General features: G+C 38.1%; 1 protein-coding gene across 1 annotated transcript in view; it reads left to right on the forward strand.

The window, feature by feature from the left end:
* Positions 1–14,187, forward strand: part of ache (acetylcholinesterase) — a 42,821-nt gene that overhangs the window by 16,429 nt on the left and 12,205 nt on the right. Inside the window, exons 2-3 of the mRNA XM_059354573.1 lie at positions 11,471–11,994; positions 13,628–13,851. Of these exons, the coding sequence (XP_059210556.1) occupies positions 11,562–11,994; positions 13,628–13,851 (657 nt within the window). The 5' untranslated portion in view covers positions 11,471–11,561. The remainder of the gene's footprint in view (positions 1–11,470; positions 11,995–13,627; positions 13,852–14,187) is intronic.

Raw genomic sequence — 14,187 nt, forward strand, 5'->3', positions numbered from 1 at the left:
CAAGCAGGCTTCACTACTCCCACAATCCACTGGCTCATCACCAGTCTCCTCTCCTCCTTCAGCATCCTTATTCTCTACTTCACCAACCTCCTAACTCTCCCTCCTCTCTTGTTCCCGCCACGCAGCTGTCACTGCTATAAATAATTGCGATGTGCCCCCCCCCCCCTCAAAAAAACATAGTTCCTTCCCCCTTCCCGCTCTCTAACATGAGGTGCTCTCCTGATTTGCATCAATGTGGCGCCAGTGTCTGTGATGTCACCCATTGCCTTTTAAAATTTATCTCTGCCATTATGGTTGGTGCTCGCTTTAAACCACAAATTCCTGACTAGAGAGTGCTGAATGACGTGAACACCCACAGCAATGTTTATAGACGACTAACAGGGGACAGCCTGTGCAGTCAGGAAACCAGGTTGGCTGAGACAGCAGGTGAATTTCCATCCACCTGTTTTACGCAAATTTTCATTTTTTGCGAATTAAAAAACCTGAATGGGAATGCTGAAAATGTCATATTTCGTTTTTTTAACATTTGAGGTTTGACTGCTGCTCTGTTAATTATATCATCTTCTTGCACCCTCTTCTTCTGAGGTGGTAAAATGGATTTCCAATTGGAGAATTTGCACCACCAACTGCTTACCTCAATAGGAACAACTACTTATAATCTTTTTTATTATTATTATTATTTCAGATAAAATGTGTAATACATTTGGATGGAAACCAGTGACATTGCTTCTGAAACACCTTTATCCAAAAGCCAATCCCGTTATTGTTATTAAAGCAATGAAATATTTTATTTTATATATATATATATATATATATATATATATATATATATATATATACCGGTATATATAATAAAATCTTTCATTACTTTTATTTGTTTTATCTTACCTAGAAGTGCCTTAAGCCTGCAATCTTTCAAAATTCCAACAGGGGTCGCCAGTGGCAGTTGCAAAAGAACTCACTTGATTTATTACTTCAGAGAAAATGATCATGGCAACATTATGGTCTCAATCGCTAGTTTCAAATATTCTTCAATACAATATGATTTTAACTGTGTAAATAAAACAATGCAAAACAATGCTTAACCACGGCACTGTGTACATCTAATTAGCTGTGAACTTGTTAGTCGTTCCCTGTCTGTTTTCAGTTCATGAAACTTTATTTGAACAATTTGGTCATATAAAAATATCTTGTTCAGCGTTAGGTTGTGCTAACAGAAACTCGAAGGTGTCAGCTGTTAATTTTTTCCTGTTTTAGCATTAACATATTCTTAGTCCGTCCTCAAACCGATAGGTGACGTCCTGGTGACTACGTCCGTTATTTATACAGTCTATGATTAAGACGGATATCATTATAGAACACTTGAACTAATCAGGGTTGAGGATTCATATTCGACAAGTGAATTTGATTCTGGATTCAGATTTGGTAAAATGCTTTTCCCCTTTTGCATACACTTTTCCCCCAAACACATGGTAGGATATAAGTGAACGTGACGATGAAATGACGGAACATTTGCTACCCATGTCATATGTCACGTTATTTCAACATTAGCATCAAGTAACTCCGTAGAAAATGTCACTAATGCTACTCAACTGGTAGTAAACTGTATTATCATATATTATAATGACTCCTTCTATTTTACAGCAGTGCAACAGGGCTTATTCCTGAAGGGAAACTAATGTTTTCATGTGGGACATACAGAAGTTTTAGATGGAAATACAGCAGCTTGTATATAAAGAGTAACTAAACTAAAGCATTTAACCTTCTGGTGATTTTCTAGTGAAAAGCTTTTAATGTGAAAGAGCAGCAGTTATAGTTATGTGTGAGGCTGCTGTCTATTAGATGAACACAGAAACAGGAGCATGTGATTGAAACAAAACTCCAAACCACAAATGTTACAGTTGTGCTCGGTGCCATGCGGGCCTGTAACACTGCTGCTTCCCCCCTGTAGTGAAATGCATACGATGACAGCACTCCATGTTGCCCAAAGCTAAAATGTAATACACTGAGCCAGTGTAAAAGGGCATTTGAGTCCACAGTCCCAGACCTTTAAGTTTGTCCAGCAGACACGTCTCCTTTACCACTGTTTGTTTCACAGTTTGGATCTGTAGCTGTATGTAATGATTATAATAATAATTTGGCATTGGTTTTTGATACTGTATTTCATTGCATACTAGGCAAGTCAAGGCAAGTTTATTTGTATAGCACAATTCAACACAAGGTAATTCAAAGTGCTTTACATACACATTAAAAACAGCTAGACACAATTGAAAACAGTAAAAACAGTCAATTAAAACAGGGAAATAGAAATAAAAATATAAATAGGATAAAATAAGATACAGCAGGATAAAAAAAGAGATAAAATAATAAAAAGCACAAGTCAAACATTGTGTAGTTAAAAAGTAAGGGCAGTAGAGTAGAGCAGATAATATAGTGTAGTATACATTATTGTAATTGTTTACTGCACATTTCCGCCACACATCTGAAAAGAATACACACAAAGCTTTTGTGTATGATCATGTACAGATCATGTAAACTTTTTTATTCAACTGAAACAGCATTTCTCATTGTCACAAACCTTCTGCTAATGTGCAGTGGTGCAGGAGAATGCTCTCTATTGGTTCTATAATACATCAGTGCTGCATTTATTACTGTTGATCACCATATCTTGTTTGAGAGGATCAAGAGAGAGGGTGAGACTTTCAGGATTAGCTCAGGAATTGTTCTCCTCTTACCTCTGAGACAGGAATTTTACAGTCACTGTTATTAATTTTGCCTCATTACCGTAACAGTGTTTTGTTGTGTTCCACAAGGTTCTGTTCTGGGTCCGTTATTGTTTGCTCCGCATATGCTTCCTTTCGGGCAGATAATAGGTAACTTTAAAAAAACATCTCATTCCATTGTTATGCAGACAATAGTCAGTAATACTTCCACCCCAAAATGTTGGAAAGCTGTTTTACAAAATTCCCTTAACTCTATCAAAATATGGATGGTGGATAACTTTCTACAGCTCAATACAAACAAAGCAGAAGTTCGTATTTCTGCTCCAGCTATTGTGCCAAAGGTGATAGAAAGTCTCTCTATCCTCTTCTGTTAAACCTGCCCATCTGTAATCTTGGTGTCTCTTTGGTTAGGCTTTTAGTCTTGACCAACATGTAAATGATTTGGTTCACACATCTGCTTTAGTAAGACTTCCCTGCATCACCTACAGCAGCAGGTCTCTGAGGTCCTCTTAACAGGATCTGTTGGTTGTTTTGCCCCAGGTTCAAAGAGACGGTGCTTTTGAGGTTATAGCCCTAAACTTTAGAACTATTTCTCTCATTGTACACTGTGAAAAATATTTGTAGAAATGACAGTAAAACACTATCAAATTACATCAGAAATAGGGTGTAAAATTGAAAATTGTATATCACCATAGTAGACACTTTTAATTACCGTAAATCAAAGAATAGTACAGAACTTTAACTTTTACTGTCATTAACTGTACGAAACACACACTTTTGCTGTAAAAATAAAACAAAATTCAGTCTAAATGATGTTTTTGCTGATATTTACATTTAAATTTATAGTAGAAATTACAGGAAAAACTGTCAAATTACCTCAGAAATAGGGCATAAAATTTAAAATTATATACCACCATAGTCAGACACTTAATTACCATAAATCAAACAATAGTACAAAACTCTAACTTTTACTGTCATAAACTGTAGGAAACACAAAGTTTTGCCATAAAAATATAACATTTTCATATAAAGTTAGTGGAGAAATACAATGATGTCAAAATTACACAATTATCCTAAAAATAACGGGTTTATTCAGTCTAAATTACAGATATTTACATTTAAATTTACAGTAGAAAACCCACTCACTGTAATTTTTACGGTGAAGTTCTGGCAACCACAGCTGCCGGTATTTTACCGTAAATTAAACAGATTCATTTTTACAGTGTACTTACTTAAGTTATTATCAGGCCTTAGTTTGTGTCTGTGGGTTCCAGGGTAAGTGACAGTTGCAGGGTTCTGCAGTGTTGTTGGTAATGTTCTGTATTCAGCAGTGGATACTCTGCTGCAGCGTTAGGTCTGGTGCAAAGCCATTGTTATCTTGTTATCCACAGAGCTGTATGTGCACAGGTCTTTGGAAATAAACAGACTGTCAGATTGGAGACTGGAGTTAGTTTCTTTCTAACCAATGTTAGTTAGAAGTTGGTTGTAAAGTGCTGCGGGATGTGTTGGTTTTTTTTTTGAGTACTGGAGCTGTGCTTCTCTCTGCTACTTTGTTGTTAATGGGGTTCAAAGATATCCACAAGATACTTTACCTTCATCTTGCAACGATAACTAATACGTTTTTTAATTTGAAATGCAAATTAACTACATGTACACTACTGGTAGTGTGTGTGCTCACTGTACAAAGTGCACTGTCTCGCACTGTGCTCTGGCGGTCAGGATCCTCCTTTTTCTTGCCATCAACAGCATGTTATTACAGAGGTATGAATATACAATTTTGGAATTTGTCAGAATCATAGAGTGTAAGGATTGCGATTGTTATGTAAGGATGTGATGCAGTTTTTATGCCTCCGCACCAGCGCCAGCCGTGGGCCGGAGGCATTATGTATTGGGGTTTCACATATCCATCCTTCATCCTACACATCTCTTTTCAGAGCATCCAGTTGCATTTTTGGGTTGATACCATTTGTTACACAGGTTTGGTACAAACGTTTGGCTTACTTATTCCCTTTGTCCTGACAAGATGTAATCACATGCATTCTTACCAATGGATTCCTTAGATTGTATTGCTTCACATGATACCAGTATGTTTACTCTGGCTTTTAAACTTGGCACACTACAACTTCTTAAAATTACTATTGTCGGCCTATATTGGAATAAGTCCCGCCTCTGACAGGACCAATCATAGCTCAGGATTATGGGGGGGTGGCCCCTTTAAATTCAGGCCAGTGCCCTGGCCCCTCCCTTATTTATACCCCTGCAATGCCCTTCTTAAAAGTGGGATGCTCATTAAAATAAACTGTAAAAATGTATATTGTTCAGTACTGTTGATGTGTTGTGTCCTTGTTTAGTCTCCACTACCACCACCAGCCAGCCACATTATTAAAGGGGCACAGCCATCTTCTGTAAGAACCTCATACACCTCCCCTCCAAAATATACAAACTCTCCCTTTGAGGGTATTTTTAAGGGCAACATTATCTCTAATGAGCACTTCATCAGGGTCTTGATTTAAATCCGTCCACCATACACCACCTTCTTGCAGTGACCTCCCACAAACACTTTGTCGTAGGTCATTTTATGTTTGCTTATAAATGCTCAACAATGCCTGGAGACAGTTGTCCCCCACCTGTCAGGTTGGAGGCTCCTGTTTATGTTTTGCAATGTATGGTTGTCATAGTGACAGGATTAGCTTGGAGGTGCTGTAAGGGATAGGGGGCAGCTGTGTTTGTGTGTGTGTGTGTGTCTGTGTCTATGCGTGTGTGAATCGATACTATTTCTGAACACACACACACCCTCTGAGTTGTATAGAGAATCTATTTTGGGGATGTCACCTTTCTCTGTCCCTCACACACACATTTAAACAAACAGGGTGAGAATATTATCAATGGACGTACACTGTAAAAAAGAAAAACCCCCCGTTGTTTTTACGGTAAAAAACTGGCAGCTGTGGTTGCCAGAACTTTACCGTAATAAATACGGTGCAACTTTTTTCTAATATTACGGTAAAAAGATATTGACACTGTTGATTTCACGTTTAAGATTGCATTTATTCAATTTTTTACCGTATAAATAAAAGGTTTTTCCATCAAAAGATTTGACATATAATTGACTTTATAAATGCTGCATAAATTAAAGATTTTACCATTAAATATTACAGTATATTTCTGTTAGATATATGGTGTTTAGTACATTTAACAGTGAGAAAAAGTATTTTTACAAAAAATAAATGCAAAAATGACAGTGATGCTTTTTGTTACAAACACGGTGCCAATGTATTTTACAGTAATAGAGTAATGTTTTTTTTTTTTTATTTAAAACCTGTAAAAATACTGTTCTGGCTGATATATACATTTACAGTATTTAATTGTTACTAAAACTGAATTAACCCATTTATCATTTTACGGTCTTTTACTGTCATGGTTTAATAGTTTTTCACCGTAAAATCTACAGACATTTTTTACAGTGTACAATGTGGATAGTGTGTGTCTTTCTCCTTGTCTTTTGCTGACTTACAAAGACCCCCCAAATGCTCATAGTAAGAACCAGGTTTCATCATATTATCTTACCTAAACAAACGTCTAGTATTAACAGTACTGGACATCCACAGCAAACATTATCCATCATATATATTCACTCCAGCATACAACTATGAGTCTGTGTGTTCATACTGTACTTACGTAGAGTCATTTGTTTGTGTTGCTATTACGGAGGCTACCACAAACGCACTGCATGTGTTTTTTCCACAGCTCAAATATTATTGACATTGACCCATAGATGGAATGTATGGGGGTAAGACCTCATAATACAGAACCAACCTGGTCTCACAGAAATCCGTGAAATAGCCACGGATTTCGCTTAACTCAAAATCCGTGGAATAGCCACGGAATCGCTCAAATTTCCGTGAAACTGACACGGATTTCGCTACAATGCAAGTTAAAGACAGTCATATCCCGTGGCTATTGGTTTGTTCCAAGTCACGTGACTTTGAAGGTCCCAGCGGTCAGAACAAAAAACATGGCGGACATTTCTCTCATTTTTAGTGAAAAATCAATATTTTGACTTAGTTTCTGCATAAAAATGGATTTTGATCACATTTCTAGCGAAGAAATATATGTTTTATTTTCTAAATATTCACTCAGTGAATGTACATAATCACTTTGTATGTTGGAATAGCCACGGGATATGACTGTCATTAACTTGCATTGTAGCGAAATCCGTGTCAGTTTCACGGAAATTTGAGCGAAATCCGTGGCTATTTCACGGATTTCTGTGAGACCATGTTGTACCAGAACCATTCCAGATGACTAACAATAACCGCTGCAGTATCCCAAACTGTTTTCTTAAACCAGGAATATGCATTCATCACAAAAGTCCAAGTCTTGTCTTTGAAGTCGAGTCTGATTCTGAGTGAAGTCTTCATAATGGTTCAGACTTAGTAACAATGTGGCTATTTGTAGAGATGTCACTGCCAATGAATTGTATCCTCTTGAGTAATTAATAAGGGCGTATAGAAACCGCAGTTAGGATTAGTTGAAAGCATAATACTCAACAGCATAGATGTCAGTCTGTAGTTGAGCCCAGGAGGAAACTGGAGCCCACGGCTGTTTCTTTAATTACTTTTTATTAGGTGCAAGGACAGCAGAGTGCTGCAGTTTCCTCCTGGGCTCAACAACCCACAGACTGACATCTACACTACATTGATTTGTCATTCTATCTGTCATTGCATGTGTCAACTGTCATTGTTAACTCAATATTCTTATTCACTTATTATTATATAACTGGAGAAAAGAATGTTTTGTTTTTGGTTCAAGTTCTTGATTCTCTTACTTTCTTTTTTCCACGTTCTATTCTTGATACACTTGTTGACTCTGATGTGAGTCACTGTTGTTCCTCTGACTAAATATAATAAAAATAGAAAAAGCTGGTGACAAAAATAAATATCCGTTGCCCCAGCAAACCTAAGTATAATTTCCATACAGCCTCTTAAGGCCTTTACACACCAGGATTATGACGAGTAACCAGACGAAGATGTAAAAATACTCCCCTGTAAAAAAAAAAATTCACATCTAAGCATTTCATACTGGCAGTGGGATTAAGGGGATTTCCCCATAGTGTATTTTTCTGAAAATAATGATGAAATCCACATCATTCTCTATTTGACTGTGTTTGGTCTGAGTGAATTTGAGCTCCTTCTTGTATTACATCACTTTCTGTTCACATTATATTTGTATTCTGTTTGAAAGCACTCATTTAAATAAAAGAAGTTCAAAAGTTTATATATATATATATATACAGTACAGGCCAAAAGTTTGGACACACCTTCTCATTCAATGCGTTTCCTTTATTTTCATGATTATTTACATTGTAGATTCATCAGAACTATTAATGAACACATGTGGAATTATGTACTTAACAAAAAAAGTGTGAAATAACTGAAAACATGTCTTATATTCTAGTAAGCAAAGGGTGGTTACTTTGAGGAATCTAAAATACAAGACATGTTTTCAGTTATTTCACACTTTTTTTGTTAAGTACATAATTCCATATGTGTTCATTAATAGTTTTGATGCCTTCAGTGACAATCTACAATGTAAATAGTCATGAAAATAAAGAAAACGCATTGAATGAGAAGGTGTGTGTCCAAACTTTTGGCCTGTACTGTGTATATATATATATATATATATATATATATATATATATATATATATATATATATATTGACGTGTAATGAAATACATACACAACAGAAAAATGCCTCTGGTGTGTAAAGGCCTTTAGAGTTATTAAGTTTCTTACTATCAGGAGATACATGTCTGGTGAGTGCCACATTAATCCATCAAATGGTGTGGCATTTACTAGGGTTTTACTCTGATGCCTTTTTATAGTCCCCTCATGACCACACACCTGTCTCAGGCCTTTGTTGTTGAGTACTGAGGGGCTTTTAACACGTCGGCATGCTGAAAGAAAATAACTTTCCCTCCTTCACAGTGGAAACTTGGTAGTAGAGATTTCAGCAATTGCGGTAGAGTTTCAGTACTACGTAGGGTGTTCCTCCTACAATATACATGAGCTAGTCACTAGGCAAAATTCTTATGTGATGTTTTAATATGCTAAGCATTTGTGTATAGAACATGGGCTCTTCTTCCAACAAATACATTAACAAACCCATAACCTTCACCTTGGAAATGTCGTCAATCGAAAATGTGTGTAAATATTTAGAAGCAAATAATTTAGCTTCTGTGCCCTCGCACCACAGTTCTGCCCGTAAAACAAGTTCAATGTAAAAAGTGCCATAGATACTCATTGCTACACCTCTATCCTGATTGACAGGTCACCATGGTAGCAACAAGTTAGCCGCACCCTAAAGCATCTCTGCTTTACCTTCTTTTTTATTCTATGAAATAACTTTTTATGTATAAATAGCAGCATTATTATAAGATGAACACATTGGTGTAGAAACCTATTTACTGAGGTAATAAATCAAATGAGGAGAGTAATTTTCTCTTCTACTTCTATACAATCTGACTTCTCTTTGCAACCAGTCCAACCACTCCACTCCAATGAGCAAACCGCATTAAGATACAGCATTCAAGGTACTATGTGAAACAACTTGCACATATTAATCGCTTTGTATTGCCAATGTGTTATGTGTGTGAACACATAACTTAACGGGGCGGCTGTGGCTCAGTTGGTAGAGTTGGTTGGCCCCCAACCGAAGGGTTGGTGGTTCGATCCCTGACCGTCACAGCCTACATGTCGAGGTATCCTTGAGCAAGATACTGAACCCCAAATTGCTCCCGATGCTGCGTTCATCGGTGTGTGAATGAATTCCCAATGGTGGCAGGTGGGACCGTTTAGGGTAGCCTCTGCCACCAGTATGAATGTGTGTGTGAAAGGGTGAATGAGCACAGTCTGTAGTGTAAAGCGCTTTGAGTGGTTGCAAAGCGACTAGAAAAGCGCTATATAAGTGCAGGTCCATTTACCATAACTTAAAAACTAAGAACATCCCCAACTTTCTCCGTTGTCTACAACAGCCTGTGGACTCTTCTTTGTAAAGGACTCAAGAATGTTTTGCTGGTAAAATCCAACTAGGTCAAGACCAGCAGGGAATTTAGTTCTTGAAGGGACCTTTGTTTCATTTTGGGGATAATCACGTCTAGTATCATGTATGCCACATCACTGTTTTGGCTGGTGCCCAGGATGCTCGCTCATGCAATTCATTCAACAACTGGTGCCATTAATAACCAAATATTTCTGAAAGTTGCACACCTTTGAGTGATATTGGCTGTTGGACTGGTATCCAGTCTGTGTATTGTGACAATAAAAAGCCTTTATAGCTTGAGAAAGCTATAAACTGGTTTGCATGAAGTGACAGGGGTTTGGCTTGTCGTCTGTATGATAGCTTAGTGGCTTTTACAGAACCTGGATCCATGTCATGTAATGGGATGTGATGGAACACTGTATCCTGCAGAGACTCCTAAGCATAAACAGAGGCTGTTTGATTCTCCTGTCGCACTGACATGTCCATCTGTGCTGTGGAGCAGCAGACTGCTGTTGTCTTGGTGTTGTGTTGAATATTTAATAAGTCTTTTCTGGGAAGCCACAGCCCGCCTACACAGCTACATTCACTGATAACCTGCATCAGGGTGTGTAGATATCCTGAAGAAGCCCTCACATGTGTTAAACTAGCTGCCTGAATCCAGGACATGAAAAATGCTGTTCAATCCAGCCTTAAGATATTTATTTACAAATTATTTAATAATAGCTTTCATTTCCAACTATATCTAGCATAGCAATCATTTGTGAGACCCAACTAAAGGAAACATCTTTTTCCTTTTCCCCACTCTGTAAATAGTGACACAAAATCGAGAACTTGTCAAATCAAACACACCATAGAGTTTGGTATTGGAAGCATTCTGGTTTACATTTGTCATCCCTTTGTAGCCCAAGTAGTCTTGACTAATTATGTTTGAGCAGGGTTTGATTCTATGCTGGTAAACAGTCCATATGGGGGGCAAAAGAGGCGGAACACATTGGCCAAAATACAGTCTCTGGACCTCAGCTATTGTTTGATGATGATTTACCTTTTTATTAGCTTTTTTATTTATTTATCTGCCTTCATATACAGAGAAACAATCTGGGGAAAGTCATTGTCTCTCAACTCCAACTACATTCTCATATTTGAAGTTCCTCATGAGACTTTCAACTTCCACTAGAAGAGGAAGTCTTGCCATATCTATTATTCAGATATCTGTACACTACTACAGAACTCCTGAAATATCTGCCCTTGCCCCATGAGGCTAAGTCATTGTCAAACCAATATCAGATGGGTTTCAAGATTAATGTAAGAACCCACAAGAAGGCACAATCAGACCCTAGCTCACCACCACTGTAATGACGTCTTCTGAGAGTGAACCTCTTTAAATGATCCAAAGACAAATTTTGAAGATGTGGAAGAAGACTTGATTCCATGTGGGTTAAAAGAGATGTGTGACAAATATTACACATGTGAAAAATAATCATTTGGATTTGAGTTGTCTGCTTGTCTTTGAATCTATCTTGATGCTACTTCCTACTTCCTCTGTCCTGTCATTTCTTTCCTCATCTGATTTCTGCCTCCCTCTGTTCTCCATCACTACTGTAATAACATTACTCTCTCTCTCTCTCTCTCTCTCTCTCTCTCTCTCTCTCTCTCTCTCTCTCTCTCTCTCTCTCTCTCTCTCTCTCTCTCTCTCTCTCTGTGTAGAGCTGAGGGGAAGCAGAGCTGCCTGCCCTCCCTGATCGGAGAGGGAATCACGACCACAGCTCCAGCCGCACGGACAGTCTTTGCCTCCATCATGCACACCTCCGTCCTTCTCCTCCTTTCCCCAATCCTCCTCCTGTCTCTCCTCGTCCCCACCTGCTCCTCCCAGAGCGAGGCGGACCTCGTTGTTCAGACGCGTACTGGTCGAGTCCGAGGCATGCGCATGCCTGTGCCGGACCGTAGCTACGTCACCGCTTTCCTGGGCATCCCCTTCGCCGAGCCGCCAGTTGGAAAGCGGCGATTCCGTCGTGCTGAGCCCAAGCGTCCATGGACTGGGGTGTATGAGGCCAACGGCTACCCCAACGCCTGCTACCAGTTTGTGGACACATCATTCCCCGGCTTCCAGGGCAGCGAGATGTGGAACCCCAACAGGGAGATGAGTGAGGACTGCCTGTACCTCAATGTCTGGGTGCCCTCTTCACCTAGACCACACAATCTCACCGTCATGGTATGGATCTACGGCGGAGGTACTTACTCACGACTTCTTTAGACAAAATATAAATTGGTTAGACATAACTCATTCTTTCAGTGAAAACAATGGATTAGTAGTGCCCCAGGTTTTGCCTTCACTCTATGCAAAGAAGGCATTGGAAGAACTCTTTGGCCCAAAATCATATCACAACACTTAAAATAGACAAGGCTGCCATCTGTAGCCACTAGTATTTGCCATTGTGATTGAGCCACTGGCCGGGGGGATTACCACTGAACTGCATGTAAAAGTAATAAGAGGTGTTACAGAGCACAAGGTTTTTTTTATGCAGACGACATGCTTCATTATACTATATATTCTAGCCAGCATCAGCTTGGCCAATGATTTTGCATCTGCTGGACAGATGAGACCAAATTTCAGGTTATAAAGTAAGCATAGAGACAAGAAAAATAATGCAACCCAGACTATAAGTCTATGTGTCTCTTTGTCTTACACCTTTTCAACTGTTTTATTTCGCATTTCAAGATATTGGACTATATATAACTTTTGACATTAAAAGGATAGTTCAGGTTTATTGAAGTGGGGTTGTATGAGGTTTGGCCCCCAGTTTGGAGAAGCAGGCAGGAGTACTAGTACCCAAGCTAAGCAATGTACTGTTGTGGATGGAGGCAGCAGCTGAAAGAATAGTAGATGCCTAAAATCAATTTGTTCAAATGAATGGTATACTTACAACATTTTCACCACCTAACCTTGCTGTCAGACAGCCCTTCCCAAAGGAGAGCTGAAGCTCTTATATCCACCTATGTTTCTTCAAAGCCACCAGACTCCTTTGACAAAACTAGTAATTTTACCTCTCAGAGCACAGGAGTTGCTGGTCTGGTTGTGTGTCATTTAATGTTTTTTAAGGGTTATTGCAAAGCTAAGTTCATTGCTTGGCTTCCATGCTGGTACTTATGCCTGCTTTAACCAAGCAAGGCACGTGCAGACTGCCATTTTCTGTAGGTAATACACTGACCGTGGATCAAGGTTATTATAGTTAACGAAAACTAACGAAATAACGAAAACTAGAATTGAAAAAACATTTTCGTTAACTGAAATAAAAATAAAAATGAGAGTTTTTAAAAAAAACGATAACTAACTGAAACTGTATTGTGTGGTTACAAAACTAACTAAAATTATAGTGAAAATGTCCTTAGTTTTCGTCTTTGTCCATTTTTTTCATACGTAAACCTTTTTGGTTGATATGAAATCTATTTCATCGATCTGGTTTTAGGAAATAAAAGCAAAATTTATCGTGACCTTTCTGAATCTAAAACCCACCACATACCCCATTACAAAAAGACTAAAACTAACACGAAAACTAATAAAAACTAAACTAAAACTAAGCATTTTCCAAAAAATAAAAACTAATTAAAACTAGCAAAATCACTCTGAAAACGAATTAAAATTAACTGAATTTAAAAACAAAAAATGACAACGAAATTATAACTAAAACTAATGAAAATTCCCAAACTATTATAACCTTGCCGTGGATAAGTACTTCATACAACCCCACTACAACCTCACCCTGGTGTTGTGGATATTTTTTATCAGAAAGGAAAGCTTATGTCTGTTTTTGGATATTGTGATACAATGTGTGAAAACAATACTATAATATTTAACATTTCCAGGGTTCTATAGTGGTTCTTCTTCTCTGGATGTGTACGATGGCCGCTACCTTGCTCACAGTGAGACAGTCATTGTGGTTTCCATGAACTACCGGATCGGTGCCTTTGGCTTCCTCGCTCTGCATGGCTCCTCTGAGGCTCCGGGCAACGTGGGTCTGCTGGACCAGAGGATGGCGCTGCAGTGGGTACAAGATAACATCCATTTCTTTGGTGGAAACCCCAAACAGGTTAGCTTCTCTCTTTTTTTATTGTCTATACTTCTCTTTCCACACAAAGAATTGATTCATTAATTGATTGAGAATTTTATTTCAAACATGTAAACGTCAACGAAAACACTAAAAATAAGATAAAATACAAATGAAATGAAAAGAAATATACAATGAGAGAGAAAAAACTGAAAAAAATGAGAACAGGTCAAACCTGTACATGCAACAGCTCAGTTGTTCATTTCTCTTAACAGATTTAATTAAGTCATACATGTTCAAAAGGGAGTAGGAAGAAGTGTACTCTTATAAATTCCTACCCCTTCTCCTTTGCGTATTATATTATTATTAATACTATTA

This window comes from Centropristis striata, chromosome 17 (assembly GCF_030273125.1).
Source record: "Centropristis striata isolate RG_2023a ecotype Rhode Island chromosome 17, C.striata_1.0, whole genome shotgun sequence".
Taxonomy (NCBI): Eukaryota; Metazoa; Chordata; class Actinopteri; order Perciformes; family Serranidae; genus Centropristis; species Centropristis striata.